This window comes from Cyprinus carpio, chromosome B12 (assembly GCF_018340385.1).
Source record: "Cyprinus carpio isolate SPL01 chromosome B12, ASM1834038v1, whole genome shotgun sequence".
NCBI lineage: Eukaryota > Metazoa > Chordata > Actinopteri > Cypriniformes > Cyprinidae > Cyprinus > Cyprinus carpio.
In genome coordinates this window covers 11,963,488-11,977,907 of record NC_056608.1, presented here as the reverse complement: position 1 = coordinate 11,977,907, position 14,420 = coordinate 11,963,488, and the positions used below count along the sequence as shown (strand labels likewise).

At 34.5% G+C, this 14,420-nt stretch overlaps 1 protein-coding gene and 2 long non-coding RNA genes across 3 annotated transcripts in view; all 3 read right to left on the bottom strand.

Annotated features, from left to right (window-relative positions):
* LOC109090360 (caskin-2-like) overlaps window positions 1-6,883 on the bottom strand; it is a 53,990-nt gene extending 47,107 nt beyond the window's left edge. Inside the window, exons 1-2 of the mRNA XM_042735410.1 lie at window positions 6,414-6,883; window positions 5,676-6,025 (exon numbers count right to left, since the gene is read on the bottom strand). Of these exons, the coding sequence (XP_042591344.1) occupies window positions 5,676-5,778 (103 nt within the window). The 5' untranslated portion in view covers window positions 5,779-6,025; window positions 6,414-6,883. The remainder of the gene's footprint in view (window positions 1-5,675; window positions 6,026-6,413) is intronic.
* A 909-nt stretch (window positions 6,884-7,792) lies between these two features.
* Window positions 7,793-10,226, bottom strand: LOC109099207. Its single transcript, XR_006156091.1, has 3 exons — window positions 9,404-10,226; window positions 7,988-8,012; window positions 7,793-7,897 (listed from the first exon to the last, which is right to left on the bottom strand). It is a non-coding gene; the product is annotated as an uncharacterized LOC109099207 (long non-coding RNA).
* An 86-nt stretch (window positions 10,227-10,312) lies between these two features.
* On the bottom strand, window positions 10,313-12,646 carry LOC122134270. The gene is made up of 3 exons (XR_006156090.1): window positions 12,345-12,646; window positions 10,660-10,823; window positions 10,313-10,569 (listed from the first exon to the last, which is right to left on the bottom strand). It is a non-coding gene; the product is annotated as an uncharacterized LOC122134270 (long non-coding RNA).
* Between the last annotated feature and the right edge of the window lie 1,774 nt (window positions 12,647-14,420).

The following is a 14,420-nucleotide window of genomic DNA, read 5'->3' as shown; positions in this document are numbered from 1 at the left end:
CTGAGATTAAATATAGATTTAAAATAATAACAAGAAACTGTTTAATAACTACTGTTTTTGAAATCAAATCTTTGCATAGCCATGACAGAAAACAATGGCATCTAAGAATGCCTTGGAAAAAAAAACAGTTATTCTTAAAAAATAAAACATACAACCCAAATAGGAAATGAAACAGTTATCAAATAAGCATGTGTCCTGTTCTGTGTCCTAAACTCCTGAAACATTGGTGTTTCATATTTTAGAGCAGTCAATCAATATCTGTATGTGTGTGAAAATATTCAGATGTAGCCCCATTTGTAATCGTTAACATTTCCTAAGTAACTAATTTACTTACACGTTTCCTCAGTAACTGTAACAGATTACAGTTACATTTATTTGTAATTATATTACATATTTCTGTTACATGTAATTAGTTACTCCTCAACACAATGTTAATTATTACTTAAATTATTGCATAATAATTATTATGAAATAAGGGTCATTCTACGAAATTGGTGCCTTTAAATAAGTTTAATCAATATTTTTTTAAATATCCATGAAATGAAGACCTTAAAATTACAAGAAATTGTATTGTGTCATCTTAGGTTATGATGACTATTTTACTACCTCATGTTTTGGTATTTTTGTCAACCCTGTTACCGACACAAGCGTTACTAGATACTATAGTTTAATTAGAACTCATATGCCACTGAATGATATAGGCATTAGCTCAATAATATACCGAGGGTGAACTTCAAAAAGTTTGAAACTTTAAAAACAGGGTCAACCCTAATCAATGTCATCCCTGTTACCCACGTCAAAACCTGTTACTCTAAAAAGTAGGAGTTTTGACGATTTCAAACTAGTTTGCTAATTGCTAGCTATAGTCAAGTTCACAAAAGCACATATTGTACACTTTGAAAGGATTTTACTTATAGATATTGATTATATTAAATGTAAGAAATAATTGTTTAAATTTACAATTTAAAAATGGTAACAGGATTGACATTGCATGATGCCTCCCCCTCAGTCAAGCCTCATAAATCATCAAAAATAGAACATAGAGGAGTGAGAGAAACATGCTTGTGTTTTAAATGAAGGAATCCTGGTTGACTGATGATGTAACCTCCTAGAAAATATATATCTTGAATGTACATTATTTTACAAGGGTTTTTTTATAAGGGTAACAGGGCTGACATAAAATCAGGGGACATCAATAAAATAATTTGTTTTATAGAAAAAAATGCATACTTATGCCAAAAACAATGCTTAACAATGAGACTATATTTAGAACAATATGCAAATGTGATTTTTATATCATTTCGCCTTCATTTTGCAAATTAAAAGTCCTGTTGAAAAAGAAAAAATCATAGTGAGGGACAGGCCAAAAACCTTACCCTTACCAGCATAAATCCCATTTAAACAATTTAAAAATAATATTTGACTTTTTTGACATAATATTGATGAAAACATGCATAGTATTGTTATGGTTTTAAATTGCACATTTATTTGTTATATTAAATCTATGTTTGATTATTATTTAGGGATGCAAAAGACACTGATATCGTGGAATGACCATAGGATCATATGATAAACATGCTGTAAATTCTAAAATATTTTATAATATCTTAATATTTCTCTTACACGGATTTCTGTTCAAAACTATAACATTCCGCGAAAAAAAAAAAAAAAAAAAAAAAAAAAAAAAAAAGGCTTTTGGCCATCTAACAAAGATTACCTGCATATCCATGATGGTTATCTTTCTATTCCTCTTCAAAATAAAAGAATCTTTAACCAATCCTGTACGAGGACATTAGAAAGAAGGTATTTAAGATAATCTTTACATACTGATCACTCACTTGAAGGAAGATAAAATCATTACAATGAAAGCACACATGGTGTTCTGATTTCATATCTCTCACATAGCCTGGATTCGCCTGCCTTTGTAAGGTTGTTTTGGTGCAGATGACCGTAAACAAAGCTGCCGAGAACTAGTCAGCTCGAATTAAGCTTACATTTACCTTGCTAGTCTGTGCATAAAGACTTTTCTCCAAAAAGGACATTTTTATCATGGAAGCTTCAATTAATAATTTTTGTGAAATTAATGCTGTTGGAAATAACTAGGCCAGTAACGTCTTGTTTAAAGAAAATCTGTTCTGAACGAGCTGAAGCTCAGTGGATCATATGACCAATGGCCATAGTGATACCAAAGATTATGTTAAGTCTCGATGTAGGTCATTATTCAGCTTTACAATACAGAACATTCGGGTCACAGAGGTCAAATTTAATCCAGGCTATTGTCTCACTATAATAAAGCAAAACTACAAAGGGCATGTCTGTGTAAGTGCAATATTATTTATTCAAATACATTTACTCTGAAATTACTTATTCAAAGTGGTGATTTCTTGCTTTTGAATTACTTGTACTACTTATTACATAAGCCAATGAGGATATGAATGTGTTGAGATTTTTGAAGCCCCTTAGAGATTCATTATCATTTGCATCGACAATGAAACCAGAAATGAAGCAGGAAAGGTGAGACCAATCAAAGCTGAAAAGTTAAGTAACTAAATCACGCCCATATTTATTACAGTGTTAATTTTGACAGGCATTTTTGATTTAGTCTTTATCTTGAGACGAAAATGCTTAATAGTCTTAGTCACATTTTAGTCATTTGAGTCTTTCATAGTTTAAGTCTAGTTTTAGCCGACGAAAAGTCATTGCATTTTTGTCAACTTTAAGTCATAACTTTTAGTCAAGCTGCAGTAACCAAAATTTATATTGGTAGCTATTTTATATGCAGTTTCAAACAAAAATAGTCATTAATTCTTCTCTCTTTAGACCAAATCAATTATGTTTATGAGACATTTGAATCAAGGATTGAATTTGGAAAAACTTGAATAAATTATGACAATTTAAATTTTTTGGTGAACTATCCCTTTAACAGTAGTGAAAAGGGAGCATCTTATAAAAATTATAGCTGTTCATATATAATATATTTCATATATATAAATTATCATTTTTGAAAAAGCAGCAAAAAATTACTAATACGAAAGAGATACAAATTAAACTCATTTTTCAGATACAGTAGGTTTACTTAACATATTTATTTAACACTGAGCAAAGTCAGGAAGTTTTAGTCAGGAAGTTTTCCAGTGCGATAACTTTAGCACTTTTGGGAAAAAGAAAATCCTCTCTATACTGTCGACAATCACTTTAAGACAATTAAAACAAAGGCAGAAGAGCGTATTCTCATGCAGTCATTTCTAATAAATGTGAGGACCTAGATGTAAGATGTTGTATGTGTACGCTGTTTGTGTTTTCTACAGTAGCCTTGTGTTCTGTAGACTAATTAAGCTAAAAATAGTAAATGTATGCAAGCTCTCACATAATGCTAATAATACAGTCCGTCCTTTAATTAATCTAGTTTCGATGAATATTTAAAAGCTGACTGTAAGATGCAGGACCTGTTTGCTAAGTTGAAGGAACGGCTGACTTACACGGTTTATACTAGATCTAGTGATGACTGACAACATCGCTCAAGGATTAACTCACTGAGCAGATTCCAAAACAGTCCTGAGTAGCCTGACCCATCTGTCATGAACAAGAGGAGAGAGTATTAAAACGTGTACAAGCTTGTGTAAAACATGCTGTGTGGAAAAACTCTATGGCTTTCAGTCAGCTCATATGGAATTGGTATTTCTACCCCAGTGTTTTAAAGTGATACAACATTTTTAGGGAAAATAAGCGACTGAAAGCAAAATAGCCCTGATGACAGTGCGCTGAAATCCAGCTCTCTTTAAAGTTAATCTGTTAGTTTGCCATATGGGTTATCCCTGATCTGTAACAAGACAGGTGGGGGTAGAGATGAACACAAGATTTCAGATTTTGGCAAAATGGAATCTGCTTAAAACACTTTCTTAAATTCGAGCTCAAGCTTGCATTCAGATATGATTGAATCAATTTACAATGCATAGAACCAAGTCCCCTCTATTTGAGACCCTGGACCACCAAATTTCTAAATTGAGATTTAAACATCATATGAAAGTCAAATAAATAAGCTTTCCATTGATGTATTGTTTGTTATGATAAGACAACATTTGCCCGAGATACAACTATTTGAAAATCTGGAATCTGAGGGTGCAAAAAAAAATCAAAATATTGAGAATATCGCCTTTAGAGTTGTCCAAATGAAGTTCTTAGCAATGCAGATTATTAATAAAAAATTAAGTTTCGATACATTTACAGTAGAAAATTTACTAAATATCTTCATGGAACATGATCTTTACTTAATGTCCTAATGATTTTTGGCATAAAAGAAAAATCAATCTTTTTGACCCATACAATGTATTTTTGGCTATTGCTACAAATATACCCCAGCGACTTAAGACTGGTTTTGTGGTCCAGGGTCACATTTCTGATAATCTTTCTCACTCAGTCCCCCAGTAAAAATCACATTCAGGGGTCAAAATACAAGTTGTTTTGGTGGGGATCCCCTTGTAAAATTCATGTTTTAGGGGCTAAATATTATGTTATTGGGGTTGCTTAAACCCGCAGACATGACAACCCGTGGCAACAGTGTTAAAACCGCAGACATGGCAACACCAGCAATTACACCTTAGTGAAAAATAAGTATACTACAAATATATTTACATATTTATATACTTGTAAAAATACCCTACAATAGTACTTTTGGTATACCAAACTGGTATACTTAAATTGGAACAACTAATTTAGTGCTTAATTCACTTTAATTGTTCAGAAGTAGTGCTGACGAAGTCCAATAATAGATATACTAAGGTACTGATTGTTTTGTAAAACCAAACCCACTCCCAAAAATCTCCAAGGCACTTCTTTATGAAAGTGATTAAGATTGATATGGCATTGTGTGACAAGAAACACATTTAATATTAATATAAAAAGACTTCACACTGCCATCAATATCCTGTAGCAGAATATGACCACAATAGTGTTAAGCTTTCAGGTATGCAGGGGAGTTCACGGACCGTCTGACCTTCCACAAACTGACCCTGTTTGGCCTCCAGTTGAAGCAGTCTCCATCTGCTTGGGGAAGACTGACAGACCGTCCTGAAAACATCCTCTGCAGGTGCACTGCACCAACTTGGCCAATAACTGACCCATGACCGCCTAGTGAGTAGACTACTGATTCAATCCCCAAAAAAGGCTTTAATGTGCCATTCTAACTGCAATTGATGTCTGAAGGTACCTATTTACATCTAGTGTTTACATGAAGTGCATACATTACTGGAATAGTCAAGAGATGCTAATGGTCTTTTCATGTTCAGTTTGGATGCAGCTGTTGTTTGGTGTCATACAGGGCTGATGCAGCAATTAGTCAAGTGTTATTGCCACTGCTGTTGCAGCTCAGATGTTAAATAAATGAGTCCCTGATGGCTAATCTTAATATTATACACAACAACATCTAGGCAAGTCGAATCAACAATTTATGGGCTTGAAAATGAATTTTTCACCTGGAGTGTAGTCTGGGACACAAGAACAGCATTTTCAAGAATGAGTGTAGAGGTTATCAGGTTGAAGATCATCTCATTTTAAATATGAAAGAGAAACTTTAAGAAGATACTTAATTGGTGTTTAATCTGACCTGTGGCTGATAATGTTTTCAGATGCCTGCTGCCAAAAGAAGAAATAAGTATGCCAAAAAGCAGCGTACTTACTATTTCGGTTGGTCTTGATCTTGGCCAGAAGTTTATGAGCTAAAGGAAGGTCTCCATTCTTCACAGCCAGAAGAAGGTCCTGCTCCTTGCCCATGGCTTTCATCCAGCTTCCAGAAAAATGTTGTTATCTTGATTCACAATGTCATGATTCTCTGTTCATGACTTGGCTTTTGGTTTACCTTATCACTTTTTGGTTTGCTTTTACACATATGGTCTAAACATTTAGCACACTGAGCTTTTATGGTATTTTATTTATGGTCCTATGCTACATAAAGTAGATGCCTGCTCTTGAGCAGCGAGAATATACTGAATACAAGCCATCCTTACAGCCAGAAAAATCACGAGGAAACCTATGGGAAAAACAGACATGCTGTATTATCATCGCTCTCTATACAGTCATATACACTTTAACATAATATTTGCACATAAAACAAAACTTTGCTGCTGCTGCTGCTGATGATGATGTTGTTGTTTTAAGAAAACATCTCATGGCGTCTTGAAACTGTATTTTTATTTACAATAAACAAGCAACCAATCACTTCTAAGACAACCTGAGAGCTTGTGATCGTTTCGTTGTTTATGAAAGTACAGTAGGACGGAAAATAAGACGTTGAAAATAACCCTAAGCATTAATGACAACTTTCCTAAACGGTTAACGTTACCTCTCTAGGTGTTATTTAATCAAATTGTAAATAAGTAATGCACTTGTCGTGTAGAGCTGCAGGATCATATACTCACCAATGCGGAGTCGGGTCGATAAAAGCGCTTAAAGCCACTTATTCCACGAAACCGACGAAGTTCAAGAAGTATAATCCCGTTTGTGGTGTCCGTTTCTGCTCGGGAAATCGCAAAAGAGCAATGCCATACTTGAGCGTGTTTGACACAACACAAGTAACCGGTGCGTGAGCGCGCGCGGATCAGTCACGCGCCTCTCTACTGCTCTCTCTTCCTGAAAGGTGCGCTGTGAAGACTCTTATATTCCAGAAAAATGATTCCATCAACGACGAATATCTCCTATAAAATACTCTGTGCGTTCAGATTGCTGGATGTAATGTTCCAAAGATGTCTATATCATTTCATGTTATATTTACAGCTTGGGTTTATACCATAAATGTTAATTCGTTGTTAATTTAACAGTAATTTTACAATGGCCTTCGTATTCGTTTATTGTAATTTAGTCATTTAAAACATCTGGGACTCCCGTGTTAATTCGTTGTCGTTTCTAAAGTTAGTGCGACATCTGGTGCCTGGACGCTGTAATGTCCCGAGAGCTCTTGGAAGTAACCACAAACTAGTTCAGGTTTTGTCAAACTCAATTCCTGGAGGGCCAGGGCCCTGCAAAGTTGAGATTTCGCCCTTATTAAACACATCTGATCCAACTAATCAAATCATTCAGGCTTATTTGAAAATGAATTATTTGGAACAAAACTTTCAAGGGCTCTGGCCCTTCAGGAATTGAATTTGACACCCCTGAACTAGTTAATTTGGCATCTACTGATTGTGTCCCTTAATGTCACAATAAGCAGAAATTATTTGCAAAGACAAAGGGACACTGATAATATCAGTGTGTAACATAATCCTTGTCTTCTAAAAATGGATTAAATCTTCTCTTCTTTAGAGTTGCAATGCAATAATTAATTGTTTATTCCAGAATATAAATGCACAACTACCAATAAAAATATATATAGTCAAAAAAAAAAACCACATTTGCAACAATTTAAACTTTCTGATTGTAGAAAAAAAAAAAAAAAAAAAAAAAAACACTGACTCAACATTTTGTGTCTGGAAATTATTTGGGTCATTTCAAAGATGATGAGATTTGTTCAGATTATCAGATTTTCCCAAATACGTCCAGATAAATTTGTCATCATGAAATTTCTTCCAGGTTCTCATCTCCAAACGATAATCATGATTAGCATAACACACTAGTTTAGTGTTTTTGTTGTCATAGTAGTAGTTTGGATATTTCTGATAGTCAGCAGTACTAAAACCATAGGCCCTCACCTGCAGGAGAGCAGAAAAAACATGACATTACTATAAAACAATAAGCCCAGGGGTCAGTTTATCTGATAAAATCAATCTGAACTACTAGTATTATTACTATTATTACAATAACACTTACAATGTCACATATGTCCATAGCCAGCAGAAGAGTAAATGCTCCATTAGTTGGCTTGACTAGCCAACATCTTTTTATTTTCAATTGTTTTGCCCTAAGAAACCTAAAATGAAAAATGTAAGAAATGACCATAAACAAGTACCGATACGATCATGCACTGAATATATGGGTGTATGGAAATTTCAGTTCTTACCTGTTTCGCACATATCTGAGAAAGTCTGGATGGAGGAAGTAGTAAGAAGTTTCATTAAAATGCCCATTGTAATAATTCCTTGGCCTTCAAAATAATAAATTATAATAACTCACTGAACTTATCCCACAACAGCCTAACACAAGGCGGATAGTTAAGTGAAAATGATTAATCACTCTCATTTTTGGCTTATGACAGGGGTGGGGAACTCATTTGGGGTCGGTAGCCACATTGGACAGAACATCATATCAGACCGTCCAAAAACAATGAAAACTGAATTTAACGATTCATCACCCATAATGGAAGACAAAACATGCTACCACAGCTAACATACAGCTTGGAGGATGAAACGGATACAACTGCAGATCATTGTGATGTGGTAATCATTTTACCACAACACTGAAATTTCAATTATTAATTTAAAGAAAACTAATTGTAAGGAAAACCACAATACAAAAGCGGATGCATAATGGGGAAAAAACACAAATCTAAGGGTGCTTCTCATTTCTTATTTGTGCATCCTTGTTTCTCCACCCCCCTTATGATGTGAGGGAAGTATGCAAGGAGAGAAAAAGAGGACAGAGGAATCAAGTTAATTAGTATATTAAAATATTTTTGATCACTCAAGTGTCACTTCAAAGCACCATCAGCTGCATTCATGAGATCTGGCCTTATGTTGTTAAAGTTTAAGACATAATAACTACTATCATAGCAAAATGCCCTGGTGAAATACGTGAGATGTACGGTTTATTTAAACTGTGAAGGTAAAACAAATTAAAATTATGACAATTGTGAAGGGGGAGGAGATTGTGCATCAGTTTTTGCAACAAGAAAGACTTACGCATAGGATACACCTGTGTATCCAGTGAAGGGTGTGCATTTATCATGCGGATGCAGCAAGAATATACATTAAGTGTCTAAAATTGAATGATAAGGTTTGCCATTTTTAATGATGTTAAATTGAATGTGCAAAGCAAACTTCACCACAACATTAATAAGAACACCGAAATAAGACGGCTCTGTTTATCTGGCAATCTTGTGCATAAAAGTTACGTTCGTTACAGCAGTAGTTTCAGTAGGATCCTGGCATGTTTATTTCAGAATCACCATTGGGCAGTAAGAAAACTGCATTTTATTTAAATTAAAAATAAGATAAAGACCCTATATAAAAATGCCACATGGCTGCATTTTGAGCAGCCTTCAGAGCTGCCGGTGTATGTACACTCAAAAAAAAAAAAAAATAGTGTGGACCTTCTCGTTTGGTAACTGCAACATTGCAACCATTGTGTTGTTAATTCGGCACTTTTGGTATCTTGGCCTGTGGCCCAAAAGAAGGCTCAAGTGGGCTGTATATTTTGCACTATGGGTTCATGATAACAAATACTGATTGATAATTACTTTTCTGTTAGGATGACTTACGTTCCTCCACGATATGCTCCTGATGGTATTTTTCTATTCTTCATAAGGGACTCAAAAAAGTTGTAGTCTCTTGGAGCCTCAGGGATTAGAACATATTTAATGTCCTTCCATAAAAAAAAAAAAAAAAAACTATCAGAGGTTCAGCCAAAGTAGCCCACACACAGGAACATGTGATCGCATAGACACCTTGTCAGTAGGAATCTGTTTGAAACCTCTCTTTTTGTTTACCAAGAGGGACTGGATTAAGGAATGTGCTGTGTGCACATAAACAAATGTCCTTTTCCCAACATCCTCATCATGGCCTGCTATAATGGCTGCATTCACCCTAGCAGAAACAAACAAGTGATTAAAGGAAAGGGTCACCCTAAAAAATGAGAATTACTCCATGATTTACTCACCCTTAAGCCATCCTAGGTATGTATATATGGCTACAATCGGAGTAACATTAAAACTGTCCGGACTCTTTCAAGATATATAATTGCAGTGAATGGTGGTTGAGATTTTAAAATCCAAAGTAGTGCATCAATCCATCATAATAAGTATTCCACATGGCTCTGGAGAGTAAAAGCCTTCTGAAGTTAACTAATGAAATTTGTGTAAGAAATATATCCATATTTAAAACTTTATAAATCGTTATCTCTAGCTTCCACATTCATGAGAGAGTGGCGTTCCAGCAGATGACATGTAATGCAGACGTAGCATAAGCTCCAGTGAGAATATGCTAGTCTCGTGAGAACCAAGTTTTGTTTACAGCAAAGAAAAAACAGTTTCATCTTGGCTTATATTGAAATTATGCTCCATGTGGAGTACTTTTTATGATGGATGGATGCACTATTTTTCAGCTTCAAAATCTTGACCCCTATTCACTGCCATTATAAAGCTTGGAAGAGCCAGGACATTTTTAATATACTGTATTTGTCTGAAAGTAGAAAGTCATATACACCTAGGATGGCTTGAGGGTCAGTAAATGATGGGGTAATATTCATTTTTGGGTGAATTAGCCCTTTAAGAGGCCTTTGACAAGATATACTGATGTATACAACATAACATAATCTCGCCATCCCCAACAATAGCACAGCGAATACAGCCATCCTTCGCTCTTATGGGTACTTGTAGTAACTGGGTAGATGCTAGTTTAGGGATGGTGTCAACAGCTGCTTTTTTGGCTATAAAAAAGAAAAATATTGCATTATTCTAAATCCATGTCTTCATAAACCCTATAAATTATCACATTTATGCTTTCGGATTAAACAAACCTGTGTAATTGAGTCCCATATAGCCAAAGGGGGTTGTTGAAGTGATAAAGTCAGTTCCACTCACTCATGTTGAGATGATCACTTTGTTAAAACAGCTGAATGTTTGGAATAAACTTCTCCTTAAACACAGGATTAGAGGAATTTCGCAAATACGCCATTCATTTCTGAAAAACATATTGAAAATGTCGAAGACAAATGAAAAACAATTTGAAAAGTTGCATGTTTTACATGATATATGATGATATAGCGAGAATATGGAGCTCATGCTTGAGGGAAAAAAACTATTTTATTCAGAGCCCAAACTAAGCAAAAATCTGCTGTTTGGTATGGTTACCCTCACCTATCACCAGTTCACCTGCTTATTGTTGAATGCTTAACATTTTTTAACTTGGATACTCTATAAACATTTCACTTTTATTTCACCTGTCTCGACTTTTCCAGAATGTGATTCAGCCATCAAAATTAAAAATTTCTTTTAGTTCACAATTTAATATAATTAAGTTGATCAGTCAAATATTGTAAATCTTTTCTTTGTAGTTTAGTCATTTAAATAAGGATTAACCGATGAGAAAGAGAATTAAATAAAATTACCAAATGAAATATTTTTGTGCAAACAATTTACAAAATGTACCACTATTTTTGAAAATGGGGTCGTTTTCTAGGGCAAAAAAATGAAGCATGGAGAAATCATGCACACCTACAGTAAGTTGCCTCAGTTCTGTAAATTTTCATTTTAAGATATTACTAATGGGAAAGTTTTTACATTTTCTTTGCAAAAATCACTGAAAATTAGGCTGTTAAGAGACATTTACCATGGACATTTTTAGAATTATACTAAAATGCCTTTTACTTGCAAAAGATAAAAACTATCAGAAGGCATGTAGTAGATTGTTTTTCAGCAAATTTTTAATCATGTTGAGTCCTAAAATGTATCAAACATGATGCAGTAGGATTTGTTTATCTAAAAGTAAGTTGGTCAAGATTGCTTTTATCTATTATTAACTGTACCCATGCTTACAGAATCAAAAAATATATATAAATATATATGTGTGTCCTATTTAAAAAGTCCAAAATTAATCAATGAAGAAATGACCAAGAGTGAAAAAAAACCCTGTAAAACCAGTTAACAGAGAAATCTGGAAAACCAGCAAACCATTAGGCTGGTTTAAGATGTTTATTTTAAAGCAGGGTAGCATCAGCCGTATTAGCAGGATGTTCACAAATTTTTCTCTAGTTATTGTTGTCCACCATACTTACACGTTTGCTCCCGTGTCAGTCACAGCGATATATATATATATATATATATATATATATATATATATATATATATATATATATATATATATATATATATATATATCATCATCAAATGTCCACTGGGGCAGAGAGGTAAAGTTGTGCTTGTCCATAACTGGTACAAGGACCGATTCACTCCCAAGAGGATCAGGGCTCATTGTAGTGTTTGCTCCAGTGTCAGTCACAGCTGAACTGTTGGTTGTTGGTTGTGTCTCCTTAACTCTCTGCAAACAATCTACGACATTGCCTTCCTCCACCCATACAATCATATTGTCCAAGGAGGAGGGTAGTAGAGTTAACGGACTCCATTCTGTCATTGCTTTACATGACGGAAACATTTCGGTAGAAGAAATCAGTTGAACAAACTAGAAAATGTGTGTGTTTCTTACCCCGAATGTACCTTAAGAATACAGGTTCCACTGTGCAATGTTACAAAAATAAACAGAAGTAACGTTATAAGGGATACGGCCAAGAATATCCTCAGAAGAAACATCCTCGTGAGCGCATCTGAGAGTATACAGCTTGATTACGCTTATTACCGACGAATCATGCGAGCTGCCTATCTAGGCAACATTTTTGGATATGGGCATAAGCTGTCCACTCTGATATGAACGCACACATTTAAAAAAAAAAAAAAATACTTAGGCTTGTTATATTACATTGTATTATAAGAGTAGCGCGCGCTAGTTCTCACAACTCTTTACTTTTGCATATTTAAATAGGCGATAGAGGCGAGAACTAATGAGGTTTGTTAACATTTTCTTCTCCTCCTTCTTTTCCTTATTTGGAATCAAGAAGTGTGCAGAGGTGTGTCAAAAACACTCGCGTGTATTGCGGCAGATTCCACTAACGGAGGTGGAAACTGTCTAATAAAGAGGCGGGAGTGTCTATTCACACTAAGTGCAAATAGCCCGCATTATTGCCAGAGGTTATTTACACTAACTCTGCCCCTCAACGTGTGATTCAGCAAGTCAACACTGCAAGACAGGAAATAACCGCCAGTTCCAGTGGCGCAGATGGTAAACCGTGTTACCTACCTTTTTTTTGCGAACATTTTTCTTCCTTTTCAAATTTCAAGTCACATCATAAAAGGATTTATTTTCAATGAAAATGAAGGAAATAATCAAAAGTTTACAATAAAGTATCGGGTAGGGTTATGGTAGGGTTAGGGTAGGTGTAGGGAGGGCTTTATTGTTCCAATAAAGTGGCATCCATTTAATAATTTGAATTAAAATTAAAATTGACACTCAATAAGTTATTACTGCATACTGTTTTATAATGTACTACAATTCTGAGGTGCAGATGATTGCCACTATTTGCAATAAGTAGTATAAATAGCAGAAAATACTGCTAGAATCTATTTGCACTGTGTAAATTGCATCTAATTGCTATTTATACTTATTGTAAATAGCCTCTTTTGCTAATTACACTTAGTGCAAATAGCCGCAAGTAGCAAACAGTGGTATGTTAATATGTAAGTGATTATGTGTGGATTTTAATCCCCTATTCAACTAAATACAAAGAAATCATGCAGAAAATTATACAGAATTTCAGTTCATTGTTTTGAATTGGACAAAGATACATTCTTGAGATGGTTGTATAACAGAGTTGACTTTGGGGGAAATTTTTTGGTAAAAAATTAATGATTAATATTCAACAGTCTGTTCTTCACAAAGACTAAAAGAATAGAGAGCTTCCTTCTGGTTTTGATGTGTTTGTGTTTTTGGAAGAGTCTAATGATTCCAGAGTCACACAGTTTATTCAGTCTTTAGTCTCCAGGGCAGCTGAAAGAATAAGTTTGTGAACCCTTTAAAAACATCTGAATTTCTGCATTGCTAAATGATCTTAAATCTTTCTTAAAAATTATAGATAAACACAAACTGACTAAACTAATAATACAAAAATCATTGTATTTTTCACACTTTTATTGAATACATTGAATAATCGTTACAGTGCAGGCCAGGGTGTAGAAAGTAGAAATTAGAAAATGTAATGAATAATAATTAAAGATAAAACTACACAAACCCAGGTGCTTAAAATACTGTAAATATTAAAATGTATAAATATTACTGCAAGCACTGTAAACACCACCTCACTTGGAATATTCACAAATAATTTGCTTTCAAATTATGTTTGCATAGATTTCTATTTCATTATTGTCACAGGCTAATCAGTTTGCTAGATAAACATGTTCTTACAGACATACACCCATAACACTTGTGCTGTTCATTACCAGGGTACCCAACAGACATGTGTTATGGAAATGTTGGTGTTGTTAAGCCTGCGTTTGTTACTTCTGTGTTTTGTTGTAGTTTTCAAATCTTTATAGTTTGCTTCTTCAATGCACAATAACAGCTGCCAAAAGAAGAAATTTAAAAAGCAGCCTACTTACTATTTCGGTTGGTCTTGATCTTGGCCAGAAGTTTATGAGCTAAAGGAAGGTCTCCATTCTTCACAGCCAGAAG